The 16450-nt window shown below is 43.7% G+C and overlaps 1 protein-coding gene and 1 pseudogene across 1 annotated transcript; one reads left to right on the plus strand and one right to left on the minus strand.

The window, feature by feature from the left end:
• Positions 1 to 10291: 10291 nt before the first annotated feature.
• Tma7b (translation machinery associated 7B) lies at positions 10292 to 10794 on the minus strand. The gene has a single exon (XM_039108671.2). The coding sequence runs from the start codon at positions 10742 to 10744 to the stop codon at positions 10550 to 10552; it is 195 nt and encodes a 64-aa protein (XP_038964599.1). The 5' UTR covers positions 10745 to 10794; the 3' UTR covers positions 10292 to 10549.
• A 2559-nt stretch (positions 10795 to 13353) lies between these two features.
• On the plus strand, positions 13354 to 13970 carry LOC108350858 (60S ribosomal protein L17 pseudogene; annotated as a pseudogene).
• Positions 13971 to 16450: the final 2480 nt, after the last annotated feature.

Here is a 16450-nt window from a genome sequence, read left to right on the forward strand (position 1 = left end):
CAGCAGTGGGAACAGGGGCAGCAGTGGGAGCAGGGGCAGCAGAGGCAGCAGTGGGAGCAGGGGCAGCAGTGGGAGCAGGGGCAGCAGTGGGAACAGGGGCAGCAGTGGGAGCAGGGGCAGCAGTGGCAGCGGGGGCAGCAGTGGGAGCAGGGGCAGCAGTGGCAGCAGTGGGAGCAGGGGCAGCAGCTGCCTCCTGAATAGCAGCAAACTTGATAGCAGCTATAGCAGCAACGGGCAGCTGAGCAAGCCTAGGGCGTGGTGGGGGCAGGGGAGGGAATATGGTGGAAGTCACGAAAGCAGACCTGAGGTAGGAGTAAGGTAGAAGACTGAAGGGCCAGGGAGAGAACCCGCAGGCTTTGCTTGCTGAGAGAGTTCCAGAGAACCATCAAGCCTTTAAGGCCAAGGGTCTCAGACTTGCCCGCTCCATTCCTTGCATTTTCTGGCTCATGGCCACCTACCATTCCCAAGCCAGCAGTGCAGTAGGATACCCACTGCCTCCTTCCTGCCTCCCCAGGCTTCCTGCTAGTTACATTCCGGGTCCTCTGGATATTGGGACAATATCCCCAGATCCTGGCAACACAAAGTCTTTTTTAACAGTCCATTGTAACATGACAACATGCACAGATTCCAGTGATTTGGGGTTTGTTTATTCAGCCAACTACCAGAAGTGAATGGAGTTCCTATTGTATCATCTAGGCTGAAAGTGGGAATCTTCTTTTCAAATATAGATATATTTTTAAATTTGAACTTGGGTGATGTATGTCAGTGGTAGAGTTTGTACCTAGCATGTGTGAGGCCATGTCTCACACAAGTCCTCTCTCCCTCCCTCCCTTCCTTCCTTCCTTCCTTCCTTCCTTCCTTCCTTCCTTCCTTCCTTCCTTTTTTTGAGATAGGGATTTCTCTGTGTAATCCTGGCTGTCCTGGAACTTGCTCTGTAGACCAGGCTGGCCTTGAGCTCACAGAGATCCGCCTCTTTTTAAAAAATAATATCAAATCTTTGATAGCCTATTTCTCGGCTGGTGAAATGAGCCCATTCGAGCCAGATTAGGATCTATTAAAGGCACGTTTATTGGGAAGCTTCTCTTGAGCTGGTGAGTTCACTGGCCTCAAGTACCAAGGCCAGGGAAGTCACCATTGGGAGGGGCGGGGGAGAGAAGAGAAAGGGAGAAAGGCAGAGAAAGGGGAAGGAGAAGAGATAGACGAGAAAGAGAAAGGAGAGAGGAGCAGCAAAAACCGTCTGGATTATATGTGGAATATGCTTGGGGGAGGGGCAACTCAGCCTCTGGGCTAGAAAGTTCAGGGTTGGTTGGGGGCAGGGTAAGCCAGGTAACTCACCATGAGAGGCTGATTGAAGGTTGACTCCGACGCGCAGGGGGAGAGGGCTCTTGCATTTGCATTGAATTCTGTTCTCAGGTCTCACTTGGGGTCTCTCCCTGGTATTTAAGACTCACTTTGAGAGTTGGGGGTCAGGTAAAAAAAAAAAAAGACTCTCTTCGAACCTTACAGCTCCACCAGAAGAAATCTTGAGGCTCCAACTGGCACAAGTTGTTGGAAGCAGCAAGAAGCAGTTGGAATAACACCAGAAGTCTTTTGATACATTTTTCTCTGTGGAGTCATTGCAAGCAATTATCAATGAAGAAAGCAAAGTGAAACAATGCAAGGGCATGTTCAGCAAAGACTGTATCAGTGAAGCCCAACGAAGCCCAGCAAAGTGTTACAAGGAGAATCAGTGCAAGAGGGTCATCTACGGTCTGTTAGGTTATACGTATACTCCTTCCAATGTTACATGCCTCTCAAGTGTCTGTTCCAACACATCACATGCCTTTTCATCAGACAGCCTCCAGAAAAACACCACGTCTGTTCTCACCAACACAAACATCCTCTCATGAGACAGCTTCTAGACAAACATCACAGGACACAACTCAGTCTCCAAAGAATCCAGATATTTCCTCTTCAGCCTTCCTCTCTACAGTACTAATCAAGGCTCTAGCAGTCTGCTTTCTCTTGCTATAGTAAAATACTTGAGGTTGGTTACTTCATAAAGAAAATTTTGTTTATTTAGCAGGCTCAAGGGTTGATACCTGCTAGCTGTGGTGAAGTCTCCTTTCACTTGTCCCCCATTATGATACAGGGTATCAAGGTAGAGGCATATGTGACAGGAAGAGTTCAGATGGCACGACAGGAAGCTGCAGTGGGAATGTATTGGGCTTGCTCTTTTATAGAACACACTCATGCTCGCTGGCTCCCAAGAGAACTTCCTCAGTATCTTCTGAGGATAGTAATCCAATGACTCAGTTGTCCCTGCCCTCAGGGGGGGTCCATGTCCTAATGATCCTACTACTTGGGCGTGGCCACGCCGAAGGTCAAACCTCCAGCACATAAAGGCGTTCATTTGTAGGCTTAGGTTTTTTTCTTTTTTTTTTCTTTTCTTTTTTTTTTGGAGCTGGGGACCGAACCCAGGGCCTTGCGTTTGCTAGGCAAGCGCTCTACCACTGAGCTAAATCCCCAACCCCTTCAGTTTTTTCAAAACCTACTTTATTTAGAGTTTTTAAACACTTCAACCTCTCTTATAACCCACCAGCCAGAGGTGGGGAAAAAAGAAGGTAAATAGGAAAAGGGTGTTATGAATTTGTTTAGAAGTAGTTCCTTGGGGCAATTTCACTCTTCATTGTTAGGATACCAGTCCAGTTCAATAGCAAACACTGAACACTGATCAGTAGTGGTATCGTGATCCAGCAGAAGCATCAAGGCTCCAACAATTCGGCATTAGTCTGCGGGGGTGAGGGGGGGGTAGCTAGAATCATCCAGAATCCCTCAATAAGTTCTTTTGCACATTTCTCTCTATGAGGTAAAAACCATCGAAGACTAGCAAAGCATTGCATGTAGTATCAGTGTAAGAGCCTCCTCTCACTGTTTGTGGCTTTCTATTTATAGCCTTTCTAAACATCAAGTGCCCTCGCTAGTGTCTGTTTTTAGGAAAATATCCCATGTCCTCTCATAAGGCAGATTTCAGGAAAACATCACATGACACAACTGAGTTGTTAAAGAAACCAGAAATTTCCACTTCACATCAAGGTCAGGGTAATCATACGAGCATGTGGGACAGTCTATGGGACTTGACAGTTGTGGATCCAAAACAGGTATACGTCGACGTTTGTAGAGTGAAGAAATAATGATCTCAAGTTCAATACTGACTATTCAGTTTCCCTAAACATATAAAAAGTAAGTGTTGCTAAAGTACAAGGAAATTTATAGTCATAAAATACTTTTCACGGGCTGGAGAGATGGCTCAGAGGTTAAGAGCACTGTCTGCTCTTTCAGAGGTCCTGAGTTCAATTCCCAGCAACCACATGGTGGCTCACAACCATCTATAATCAGATCTGGTGCCCTCTTCTGGCCTGCAGGAATACATGCAGGCAGAAAGCTGTATGATGTATACATAATAAATAAATAAATGTAAAAAAAAAAAAAAAGAAAATTTGAAAAAAAAAAGAAATTGAAAAATACTTTTCACAAGAAAACAGATACATTTTCATATGATATGGATAGATTACTCCTTTAAAAGAAATTGAAGCAAAATAAATATTATTCAGTGTTCCCGTATTTGTGTAAGTACTAAGATTGGGTTTTAGAGATGTAAAGAATTAAAGGAAGAGGGTCTGGAGAGGATGGATCAACAGCGAAGACCCAGGTTCAGGACCTCTCACCCACATGGTGGTTCACAACCTTCTGTAATTCCGGTCTCACGGAGTCCAGCACCCTCTTCTGGCCTCCTCAGACATCACACATACACATGATACACAGATGTACATACAAAGTACCCACCCAGGTAAAACAAATAAATATGTTGAAACAAACAAACAAACAAACAAATAAAAACAAGAGTGGAAGAATGTTAACAAAAATACGGATTAAGGTTTTTGGCTATTGAGAAATAGTTTTCACGATATATATATATATATATATATATATATATTTTTTTTTTTTTTTTCCGGAGCTGGGGACCGAACCCAGGGCCTTGCGCTTCCTAGGCAAGCGCTCTACCACTGAGCTAAATCCCCAACCCCGCGAAATATATTTTGATCACAATTTTTTCTTCCCCAACTCCTCCCAGATCCTCCCCACCTCCCTGCCCTTTCTTTTCTCTCTCTCCTTAGAAAACAAATGAGCAAACAGCAATAATAAAAACAACCCCAGAACATAATAAAAATAAAACAGAAAAAATAAGAAACACACACATGCATAAGCACAGTTCATAAAAGTAAATAATTGGAAATCGTAATAATTGAACAAAAGACCAGTAAGACAAAAAGTGCCCAAATAAAGCTTACGTGAGATTAGAAAGTCTACAAGATTACCAGTGAGTTTGTTTTGTACTGGGAATGGTTAATAGACTCAATGAGACTCCATTGGAGAGAACTAGTTTTCCTTTGCAAATGGATGTCAGTTGGAGATAGCCCCTTGGTTAGGATAGGAGCTCCTGTCCACTTCCCTGTCTCAGCACTTGGACCCTGTATGACTTGGACTTGAGCAGGACCTGAGCCACAGTCTGTGAGTTTATACACGGGTCAGTCCTGTTGTGTCTGAAAAACAGTTTCTTTGGAGTCATTTATGGCCCCTGGCTCTTAGGATCTTCCTGCCCTCTTTTCTACACAGATCCCTGAACCTCGAGGGAAAGGCTTTGATGAACACATCCCATTTCGGACTGAGTGTTCCAAAAATCTCCCACTCTGTGCCCTTGTGGAATTGTGGGTGTCTCTGTTAGCTTCCATCTATTGCAAGAGGAAGCTTCCCTGACTGTGACTGAGCTGGACACTGATCTCTAGGTGCAGTGGAATGTCATTAGGAGTCATTTTATTGTTACGTTCCTTCTGCAGGGCCCATGGCCTTTTCAGTCCCTAGCAGGGCCAGCCATGGGTTCAGTCTTGTGGCAGGGGCCTTAAACTGAAGCAGATGGTAACTGGATTTCCCCACAGCATATGTACTAGTGCTGCACCGACATATCATACAGGCAGGTCACCTTTGTAGATCACAAGGATGGCCACTGGTTGGTTACTCACTCTTCTTCTCTGGTAGCATGCAGGGTACCTTTCAGTGCTGTGAACACTGGTGAATAGGGGTGAAGGCTCTAGTTAGGCACCATTTTGACTTCTCTGTGGTCAATGAGCTATGTAAGTAAGTTAGCAGTAGGGTCTTACTGTCAGTTTGTCAGGAGAGGCCAATATCCTTGGGAATAGCCTGACATGTTTAAGCATTTCCATGGGGCTCCTTTGGCCAACTAGACATAATCCACTTATGCTGTCACAGACTAGGTTTAACCTAGGAGTTGGTAATGTCTTTTATATAATAAATAAAACTCCATTTCTCCAAAAAAAAAAGTTCCAAATTCTCTTGTCCTAGTTTTTTTTTTTTTTTTTTAATTGTAATCATGTAAACCCAGTTGTTCTGGGCATGTTAGGAGTTTAGACATTTTTTGGACACACTGGAACTTTTGTGGTGCTGATAATTGTAACAAAACTTGATCTGCCATGAGCTAGTCTTTGAAGGAGGTTGTTGTTCTTTATTCAAAGTTTACAGGTCATGGGGATCAGGAAGGTTGATTGTTAGCCAGCTGAGAAGCCCGAGGACTCCGCAGAGAGCTGCAGAGCCTCAGGTCTCTCTCTGTATGCGTACAGCTAGGATCATGGCTTGCATTTACCTCTGTGAAGGTGCATCTAGGGTCACGACTTGGGATTGCAGGAACGGATGTCGGGGACTGAGTAAAGCAAGGTCACTGCTTCACAGCAGGGCAGAAGAACTTGTGGATGTCTGGGAGATGTATCCAAGTGCTGCAGCCATGGACCTGTAAGTGATACAGAATTACATTGTTTGAATGATCTACGACTGAGATCGGGGAGAAGAGTGTTCCTTTCCTCATTTCCTCATTGTAAGACGCGCTTTCAAACAGATGCAATCACAAGGGGATTTATAAAAGTATTGGCAGGTTTACACCTGAAGAAGATATGTGACTCAAACATCATGGGTCAAAGTTTTTTTTTTTTTAAACAATTGCTATATGATTATAGCATAAAGAGTTTAAACAATGTATCTTGGTTCCATGGGTAGTTCATCTTAATAATCTTGTTTGTGATACTTTCAGTAACCAAGAATGGTGTCTGTGGACTTAGCAGTCTCTCGTGGGTTGTGCTGTAACTTTTAACACCAAACCCCAGAGACTTGAGTCAGGTCCCAGCGATGAGATAAGGGGCACTTTTCCTGCCCCAAGTGCCCTCAACTCGTTTTAGGTGTATGCCTGTGTGTGTCATGCTTGTATATGGGGAGAGAGGGTCAGCTTTGGGTGTCATTCTTCAATAGCTATCCACCCTGGTTCCTATTGCTTTCCTTCAGTGTATGTGTGTGCATGTATGAGTGTGGAGATATGTATGGATATATATGTGTGTGTGCTCAGGAGCACTGGTGTGTGGAGGCCAGAGGAGGACTGAGTGTCTTGCTTTGTTACTCTGCCTTGTTGCCTTGAGACAGAGCCCAGGGCAGATGACTAGCAAGCTGCACTGTTTGCCCTGCCTCTGCTCGCTTACAGTACTGGACTTACCAGCACTGGAGACCACCCCAGGCTTTTTACATGAGTTCAGGGGTTTTGAACTCCAGTCCTTATGTCTGTGCTGCTGAACATGTTGTTTTACTAGTTTATTTAAAAACAACTTTTTTTTTTTGAGACAAGGTCTTTATATAGCCCTGGTTGTCCTGGAATTCACTATATAGACCAGGCTGAGCCTACACTCCACAGAGATCTGACAGCTCTGCCTTCCTAACAGTGGAATTAGCGACCTGTGCCCAGTATTTAAAATTCTTTTTAAAAGATTCTATTTTTGTTTTAGTTATGTGTATATGTTTGTATCTCAGAGTGCGTTTGGGCATATTAGTACAATGCCACCTCATTTCATTTCTTTTTTTTTTTTTTTTTTTTTTTTTCAGACCTGGGGACTGAACCCACGGCCTTGCGATTGCTAGGCAAGCGCTCTACCACTGAGCTAAATCCCCAACCCCCTCTTTTCATTTCTAAAAAGCTTTTTATTGATTCTCTGTGAGTTTCACATCATGCATCCCAGTCCCACCCATCTCCGTCTCCTCATATCTGCCCTTCACTCTTGTAGCCTCCCCATTACGAAGCCCTTTGAGGTCAGAAGAGAGTGCCAGATCTTGTGGAGCTGAAGTCACAGGCAGCTGTGTGCTGCCACATGTTGGGTGCTGGAAACCAAACTTGAGTCCTCTGCAAGAGCTGCGTGAGCTCCTAACCGCTGGGCTGTTTTTTTTTAACAGGGTCTTCTGCCTGCATATGTGACTGCAGGCCAGAAGAGGGCATCAGATCCCATTACAGATGGTTGTGAGCCACCATGTAGTTGCTGGGAATTGAACTCAGGACCTCTGGAAGAGGAATCAGTGCTCTTAACCACTGAGCCATCTCTCGAGCCCCTGAGCTGTTTTTTTTTTTGTTTTTTTTTTTACAGGGTCTTACTGTGTAGTTCGGGCTAGCCTTGGACTCAGAGATGCACCTGCCTTTTCCTCTCTAGAAGTGGGATTACAGGCCTGTACTGCTCCCCACCCCACTCCCTGCGCCAAACTTTGTCTCTCATTGACCTGAGCTCACTGGTGAGGTGAGAATGACCAGTAAGCTTCTGTCTCTGTCTCCCTCACACTGAGACTACAGGCACACCCTACAGTGCCCAGCACCCCACAGTGCCCAGCTTTTTATATTGTGTACCTGGGTTTGAACTCAGATCCTCGAGAACTTTATTGATGGGGCTTTCTTCCCAGAGCCCTACTACCTCTTAACACTTTTCAATCTTCCTATTTTTCCGCCATACTTGAAGTAAGGGAATGGATCAGAGCAAGACAGAGAAAATACTTTTAGCTTTTGGTCTTAATTTATATTGTAAGATATCTAAATGTCTGAGTGAGATAAGTTAAAAGCAAGAACCTTTTCTTCTCTGAATTTATTCACCTTTCTGTGTTAATTTCATGCAGTCTTTTTTTTTTTTTTTTTTTTTTGGTTCTTTTTTTCCGGAGCCGGGGACCGAACCCAGGGCCTTGCGCTTCCTAGGCAAGCGCTCTGCCACTGAGTCAAATCCCCAGTCCCTTCATGCAGTCTTGAACACAGTCCCTTCAAAATGATGACTGCATGGGTGTCTGTGACAACTTAGATTGCCAAATGCCAGTAGATAATATTGATGAATCAGGTCTATTTAAGGTCTAGTTTTAAAGATTTAGAGTATATTCCCAGTAGGGCTTTAAAAAAGTAACAACTTATACTCTTGTATCACATTTTTATAGCTATATATTGTATGTCACACTGGCCAGTGCCCAAGACTGTGGAAGCAAACTTTCCCAGGAGCTGTCTTTCTGCCATAGCCAACAGTGGGCAGGCAAATGCTTTGTTGTGGCCCAGTTTGTCCCCTTACCATCCTCAGTGTAGAGGTAGGGCCACAGAATTCTTTCAAGAAGTTTGCCACCTACAGGAAGGAGGACGACAGTACACCTAATATCGTGCTAAATACTTCAATACCTGGAGCTGATGTGTGACAATGAGGAAAGGTGCTTAGGAGGACGAGATACTTGCCCAGAGTTCAGAGGGAAGGAGTATTCAGGGTGGAGGAGAGATATTTATATTATATTACTATCTATTTAATATAGTAATATAAATAATTGTTATAACTAAATACATGAATAATATATAACAATTAATATAATGTATAGACTATATATATACATATATATATGCATATATATATATGTACTTGCTCAGAGTTCAGCGGGAGGGACTGTTCAGGGTGGAGGAAAAATAATTATTTATATATTTACTATATCTATATAGTAAATATATTAATATATAAATAATTACAACTAACTAAATACATATAATGTGGTTGGTCTTGAACTTACAAAGATTGTCCTGCCCTTGCCTTCCACATGCTAGGAGCAATCTACCTGGGTGCAACAATCTGCCTGGTCAAGAGTGATGAATATTGAAAGCATGCATGAGGACACAGAAATCCGAAATAACTCGAGAGTAAGTGAAACTTTCCTGTAAGCGTCTCGTTGGTTTATCAAGGCACACATTTTATATTTTCTTTTTTAAACAGAGACTAAGGAGTGCTGGGACTTGAGTCAATGGCGAGGGAACTGGAGTGTTTCCGGACCTATTCATACCCTCACACTGATTAGAACTCTGTGTCCTAGAGTCGTACCTTTGCAGTAGTTTCAAGACCCGGTTCCAATACGCAGAGCATTGTAGTTAAGAAACAGATCCTGGGTCGGGGGTGTGGCTCAGTAATTGCTGCTGAGACGTGAGTGAATCGCCAGCCCTGAAAAGAAGAAAGAGGAGAAGCAGGAGCGAATGGGTCCTGGAGAAAATCGCCGATGCTGGGCTGAGCTGGACCCAGTAACCAGCTGAGGCTTAGAGGCTGCTTCCCCGGTGGTCTGTGAATGCATTCGTCATTGAGACACCAGTGTGGGGAGACGGTTTGCAATGTATACACAGTTCAGGGGTGAGCCACGACAGACCCTCTGGATTGGACCTGTTGTTTGATTTTTTTTTTTTTTTCTTTTTTTCGGAGCTGGGGACCGAACCCAGGGCCTTGCGCTTCCTAGGCAAGCGCTCTACCACTGAGCTAAATCCCCAACCCCCTGTTGTTTGATTTTTAAACTAACACATTTTTGAGCGTCTTCTTGAAATTTCAAAGCTTGCTGGCTCAGCCTTTTTTGTGTCTAGAGGAGGCCATGTGACACTGTTCTGGTGAGAGACACTGAAAACCTTTTCCAGGGAGGTTTCTGGGAAACTCAAACTGACCAAAGGACAGCTAATGTTGGTGACTTTCCTATTCTCTTCCTCGAATTTGGGTGTAATTTCTGGAGACATTAACTATTCTTTTTTTTTTTTTAAAGAATTATTTATTTATTTTATGTATTCGAGTACACTGGTCCTGTCTTCAGGCACACCAGAAGAGGGCCCATCAGATCGCATTACAGATGGTTGTGAGCCACCATGTGGTTGCTGGGACTTGAACTCAGGACCTCTGGAAGAGCAGTCAGTACTCTTAACCGCTGAGCCATCTCTCCAGACCAACATTAACTATTCTTTTTTTTTTTTTTTTTTTTTTTGGCTTTTAAATGAGTTGGTTTAATTCAAGGCGATAAGAATTCAGAGTACAACGAGGATGGAGCAGCAGGCTCTAGGTTCACTTTAAATTCAGAGCTGAGGTAGGAATTGCTGAACACGAGAGACAACGAGCCATCGCGTTACTCAGTTTATTGGTTTGTTTTTTTTTTTTTTTTTACAAAAGTTCATTACAATGTACAACAGGCTCCAGGATAACACTTCATTCTAGCTATTCGGTGGCAAAGATGTTATGACAGGGAATCCAGATGTTTGACAGGTTACAGGATAACACTTCATTCTAGTTGTAGTGGCAAAGATGTTACGGCAGGGAATCCAGATGTTTAAATAGGAATGGAAGAGGAGGGTCACCATCACCTCAGATGTGAGAATAGCTTACTTTTTGCCAGATTTCTTAATTCCACCTGTAGCCAGGGGACCCTTCCCCTCGGCCTTGGCTTTTAGCTCCTCGAGTTTCTTCTGTTCCTCCTTTTGTTTCTGCTTGAAAGCCTTATCTTCCTCGTCCATCTCCTTGGCCTGCTTCTTGGGCTGTTTCAGGGGCTTCTTTTTGCCACCTTCGCGGCCCGACATGGCGCCTCCTGCCCCTTCACCAGACCCTCAACATTAACTATTCTTGCAGCCATGTCAAAATGCCCTGAGTCAACGCCAGTAGCTGCCCTCCACTTTTGCTGAGTAATAAGAAAAAACAAAACAAAACAAAACAAAACAGAAAACACCTTTGCCAAAAGTTATGCTTAAGTCACTGCCAGTTGGATTTCTCTGTTATTCTGCAGAGAGAGCATTCCTAATGTCTACGTCCTTGCACAACAGACAGGACTCTTATCTCAACATTTTCTGAGGATTAAATGGACAGAACATCTAACAATTACTTGCATAGGCAGCTCTCATAGCTCTCTGTCCATCCTTCCTCCTGAAACAACTCAGCCACGTTTTAGAAGAAAACTGCAGCTGGATCTTGTCTGGAACGCTACACCCAAGTGTGGTATTGTCATGAGGAGAGTGTTAGTTTTGTATAAAGTGACAGAGAGTCAGGATTAAGCTTTCTGGCCTGTGTGTCTGTCTTTCTGCATAAGACACCAGCACCTTCCCAGAGAGTGCATAACTGGACTGAGCCTGTTCAATTTCCCTCTGGATTCACTAAACCCTCCTTGCCTTCCCAGACACTCCCTTGCTGGTTTTCTACAAGCTCACAGGGCCTGGCTTTTCCTGTCTTTGTTAATTTAGCTGCAGAGCTAGGTCCTCACAAAGTTTAAGACTGGCATCGGCAAACAGGGGTGACTGGAGCGAGCTTTGTGGATACTCTTTCCCTAACCCGTGAACCTCATCTTCGGATTGCCTATGTATCTAATATTGAATTATTTTTGGCCTTAAATAGTCTCTATAAAAATACATGCATACCTGGGAGGCTTCTGTGGTGGTCTGAATAAAAATGGCTCCCCTGGACTCATAGAAAGTGGCACTATTAACAGGTGAGGCCACTGGAGGAGGTGTCTTATTAGGGCAGAGGGCTTTGAGGTCTCAGATGCTCAAACTAGGTTTAATGTGGCATTCACTTCTGCTGCCTTTGGATGAAGTTGTAGAACTCTCAGCTTCTTCTCTGGCACCATGTCTGTCAGTGTGCCAACATACTTCCCACCACGATGACAATGGACTAAACCTCTGAACTGTAAGCCAGTTAAATGTTTAAATGTTTCGATTAAATGTTTCCCTTTATAAGAGTTATCATGTTGGACTGGAGAGCTGGCTCAGTGGTTAAGAGCTCCAACTGCTCTCTTAGAGGTCCTGAGTTCAATTCCCAGCAACCACATGGTGGTTCACAACCATTTGTAATGGTATCCGAAACCTTCTTCTGGTGTGTCTGAAGATAGCTACAGTGTACTCACTCTACAGTGTACTCACATACGTAAAATAAAAAAAAGAGAGTTGTCGGGGGCTGGAGAGATGACTCAGCGGTTAAGAGCACCCGACTGCTCTTCCAGAGGTCATGAGTTCAATTCCCAGCAACCACATGGTGGCTCACAACCATCTGTAAAGAGATCCGATGCCCTCTTCTGGTGTATCTGAAGACAGCTACAGTGTACTTATATATAATAAATAAATAAATCTTTAAAAAAAAAAAAAAGAGAGTTGTCATGGTCACGGTATCTCTTCACAGCAGTAAAACCCTAATGAAGACAGCTTCTAAGCTGAATGGCTTAGTTATGACAATGTAGTGAAATGTATTTGATAAAGAGAGGTAGTTAAAGTGGGACTGGGACCTGCCTCAATATGTGTATGTACATATATGTAGATATGTAGAAAGCATTTTTATTATATATATGCATACATCCACATATATACATATATGAGCTTGTGTGTGTATGTGGTTGTATATGTATATGTCTATGTGATTGTGTGTGTAATTGTAATTGTGTGTGTATGTGATTGTGTGTGTGTGTGCTTAGTGCACCTTGGGTGTTACTCCTTAGGTACAATCAGCAGTTCAGTTCACAGCTCGATCCTCTTGCTAACACTTCACTGATACACCAGCAGTCCAGTTCAGCAGGGTCAGGTTAGCAACAGCGGTGATATGACCTAGCAGAGACAGCCAGGCCTCAGCCTCGGCTTGAGTTAGCAGGAGGGGGAGCCTGAGGGACACCAGGAGGAGTTCTCGGCTGTGCCTCTCTCAGAGAAATGAAGATCATCGAATACTCGAGATCTACAAGTGTTGCACAGCTAGCTGTACCAGCAAGCCAAGCTCTGCCTCCATCACCCTGTGGAGTCCTACTTATACACTCCAAACTTTGTGTGTCCTCCACCGGTCTTGCCTCAGCATGTGCATTCAATCAGCCTAGTCTTCAGAGTCCTAACAAATGCAGCTCAACTACGCAACGTGTCCTTTCACGTGTTTGCTTTAGCAGAACATCCTCTCTCTGGTGTCTGCTTCAGTGAGACGTTCCTTCACAAGTCTGCATTGGTTTTTCACCTGTGTCCACTCCAGGACAACACTCCTTCACATGTTTGCCCCAACACAACTGACTCTCCAAAGAACCCTTACATTTCCACTTTACAACGTACCCTCGATAGCCAAGAAATTCTGAGCAAAAAGAGTACCGCAAAAGTATCCCCGTGCCTGATGTCATGTCTTATTACAAAGCAATAAAGGCAGCATGCTGCCGGCATGGAAACCAACATGGAGACCAGCGGGGTGAGACAGAGATCCCAGCTCTTCCTGTAAGCGGCCAGAGGTGACCTGTGGAGATGGCTCGCTACTCTCTTGACCCAGAAACCCCCACAAAATCATGCAAATCAAGAGGCTCAAACCTTCGTGTTTACTTTAAGAATACCCAGGAAACTGCCCAGGCCATCAAGGGTATGCAGATCCGCAAAGCCACCAAGCATCTGAAGGATGTCACTTTAAAGAAGCAGTGTGTGCCATTCTGGCGGTATAATGGTGGAGTGGGTAGGTGTGCCCAGGCCAGGGCACAGGGACGGTGGCCAAAAAAGAGAGCTGAATTTTTGCTGCACATGCTTAAAAATGCAGAGAGTAATGCTGAACTTAAGGGTTTGGATGTAGATTCTCTGTCACTGAACACATCCAGGTGAACAGGCACCTAAGATGTGCTGACAGACCTACAGAGCTCATGGCCAGATTAACCCATACATGAGCTCCCCCTGCCACACTGAGATGATCCTTATTGAGAAGGAACAGATTGTTCCAAAGCCAGAAGAGGAGGTTGCATAGAAGAAAAAGATATCCCAGAAGAAACTGAAGAAACAAAAACTCATGGCAAGGGAATACATTCAGCATAAATAAATGCGGGTTAAGAAAAAAAAAAAAAGACAGAGATCCCAGAAACAAGGCCATGCAATTAGGAGCTACCTGCTTTTTTGATAAAGATATAAAATATACACATTAGAGAAAAGACAGCCTCTTCAACAAATGGTGTTTAGGAAGCTGGATGTCTACATGCAAAAGAATGAAACTGTCCTCATTTTTCACCCTACATAAAACAGCTCCAAATGGATCTTCAAAAACCTCAAAATCATATCTCAAAGTCTGAAATGCATAGGTAAATGAAAATTAAAACAACTTTGAGATTTCATTCCATCCAATCAGAATAGCTGTTCATCAAGAAAACCAAATACCAGTACTGGCAAGGCCATGGAAGAGAGGAGCCCTTCTCCACTGTTGGCGAGGGTGAAGCCTGTGCACACACAATGGACGGTAGTGTGGAGGCGTCTCAGAAAGCTGAAACTAGAGCTACTGTATGCCCCAGCTATACCATTTCTGGGCATATATCCTAAGGACTCCATATCTTACTATAGACACACTCGTGCAAATTTACTGTGTTTTATTCAAAGTAACTAGGAAATAGGATCAGAGTAGATGTCCACCAGCTGCTGCGTGATAATGAAAATGTGGTTTGTATACACAATGGGATTTTATTCATCTGGAAAGAAAAATAAAACTTGCAGGTAGATGAACAGTAAAATATTGTATACAGGGAACCCAGACCCAGAAAGACAAATGTCACATGTTCTTTCTCAACATGGATCTGAGTTTCAAACTTCATATTTATATACCTAAAATGGAGTGTCTGTAGAGGTCAGTAACCAGAAAGTTTCCACAAGAGGGGAGGGAAAGAGGTCTCAGAGTCGGGAGGGAATAGTAGAACACATGTGATTGGACAGGGAGGGGATATGGGGAGTTTCAGTAGGGATGAGGTCACGGGCAGGGGTGACTTAGCGGAAACTACTGATGAATGAAAAAGCCTTACAGAAATCTAACACTTCGTATGCTAATTAAAAATAACTTTAAAAAAGGGTTTTGAATGAAGGGCTGATAACCATAAGAACTTTAAGAAGTTGAACAGCAAGAACGTCCCAGTTCTAGCACTTGAGAAGCAGAGGCAGGAGGAGCCTAAGTGTGAAAACAGACTTGATAGCATGGTATGCTCTAAATCAGCAGGGCTCACATAGTGAGTGAGACTTCTCAAAATCATCACCATCCTGACCAGGCTGGGGACATGGCTCAGTTGGCAGAGCCCTGAAGTGGAAACACACTGCTGGGAACCAGCCACAACTGACCTGCAGCATTTGAGTAGCTGTGAACCTCGAATCTCTAAAAATCCAATCATCAGTTAAGCAAGAAGAAGATTAACAAAGGATGTGAAATCCGGTCCGTAGAGAGCTTCAATGTTTGAGGATTCTTTTCTCCCGAGTAATGGTGGATTTCTTACCCCTTTCAGCTTGCCAGAACAACTTAGAGCTAAGTTACTAATGGATCATAATCCCATTTTTATATAAGATGTGTGGCGATTCTTTTTAAATGTTGAAACAGACTTAGCTTGGAGCCAGGTATATAGTTTGGTGTTCTAACCCAGATGGCAAGAGCTTAGGCTGAATTGTCTCTGTTTATTCTTCCTTAACCTGTTATTTATTTTCTTTGAAGAACATTTTTTCCTTGTCACCTGTACTAAGCACAGGTACCCATGACTGCTGGTTTTATATTTTATTATTTTTCAGTGGCATCGAGGCTTGAACCCAGGGTCTCAGCATGTTAAACTCATGCTGTCCTACTAAACTTCTGTGCTCAGTTCTTTTTTTTTTTCTTTTAAGATTTATTTATTTATTATACCTGTATTCAGACACACCAGAAGAGGGCATCAGATCTCATTACAGATGGTTGTGAGCCACCATGTGGTTGCTGGGATTTGAAGTCAGGACCTCTGGAGGAACAGTCAGTGCTCTTAACCACTACTTACCCATCTCTCCAGCCCTATGCTCAGTTCTCAGCCCTAACCCTAATACTGAAAACCTGGCCGTTGACACCCCTCCCCCACACTTCAGAGACGTACTGATTCAAAGTGTGGAACAACTGTGAATGGGTAAGTGCACCTGTTTAAGCAAGCTCTGAAGCCAGAAGGACAAGAGGAGGGTGTTGGGTGTCTTCCTTTATCATGCTCCATCTTGTCCTTTCAAGTAGTGTCTTCCTGAACTCAGGGTTGGAATTTTCTTGTCTAGGGAGAAATCTGGGAAGCCTCACTGATTTTTTTTGTCTCCACCTAACTTGAAACTGGGGTATTAAGAGTCTGAGATGCCTAGTTCGTTATGTGGGTGCTGGGATCTGTACTCTGGTACTTATGATTGCACAGCAAACACTCTTAGCTACTGCTCCAAGTGGCCAATTCTCCAAGACCACGTGTATTTTAAGAGACGGATTAACGGGAAAGAGGTATACAAAGCCAGTCCCATTCTGGCACTGCATTTGTTCTTAAGGAGACTCTGGGAATG

This window comes from Rattus norvegicus, chromosome 4, assembly GCF_036323735.1.
Source record: "Rattus norvegicus strain BN/NHsdMcwi chromosome 4, GRCr8, whole genome shotgun sequence".
Lineage (NCBI taxonomy): Eukaryota > Metazoa > Chordata > Mammalia > Rodentia > Muridae > Rattus > Rattus norvegicus.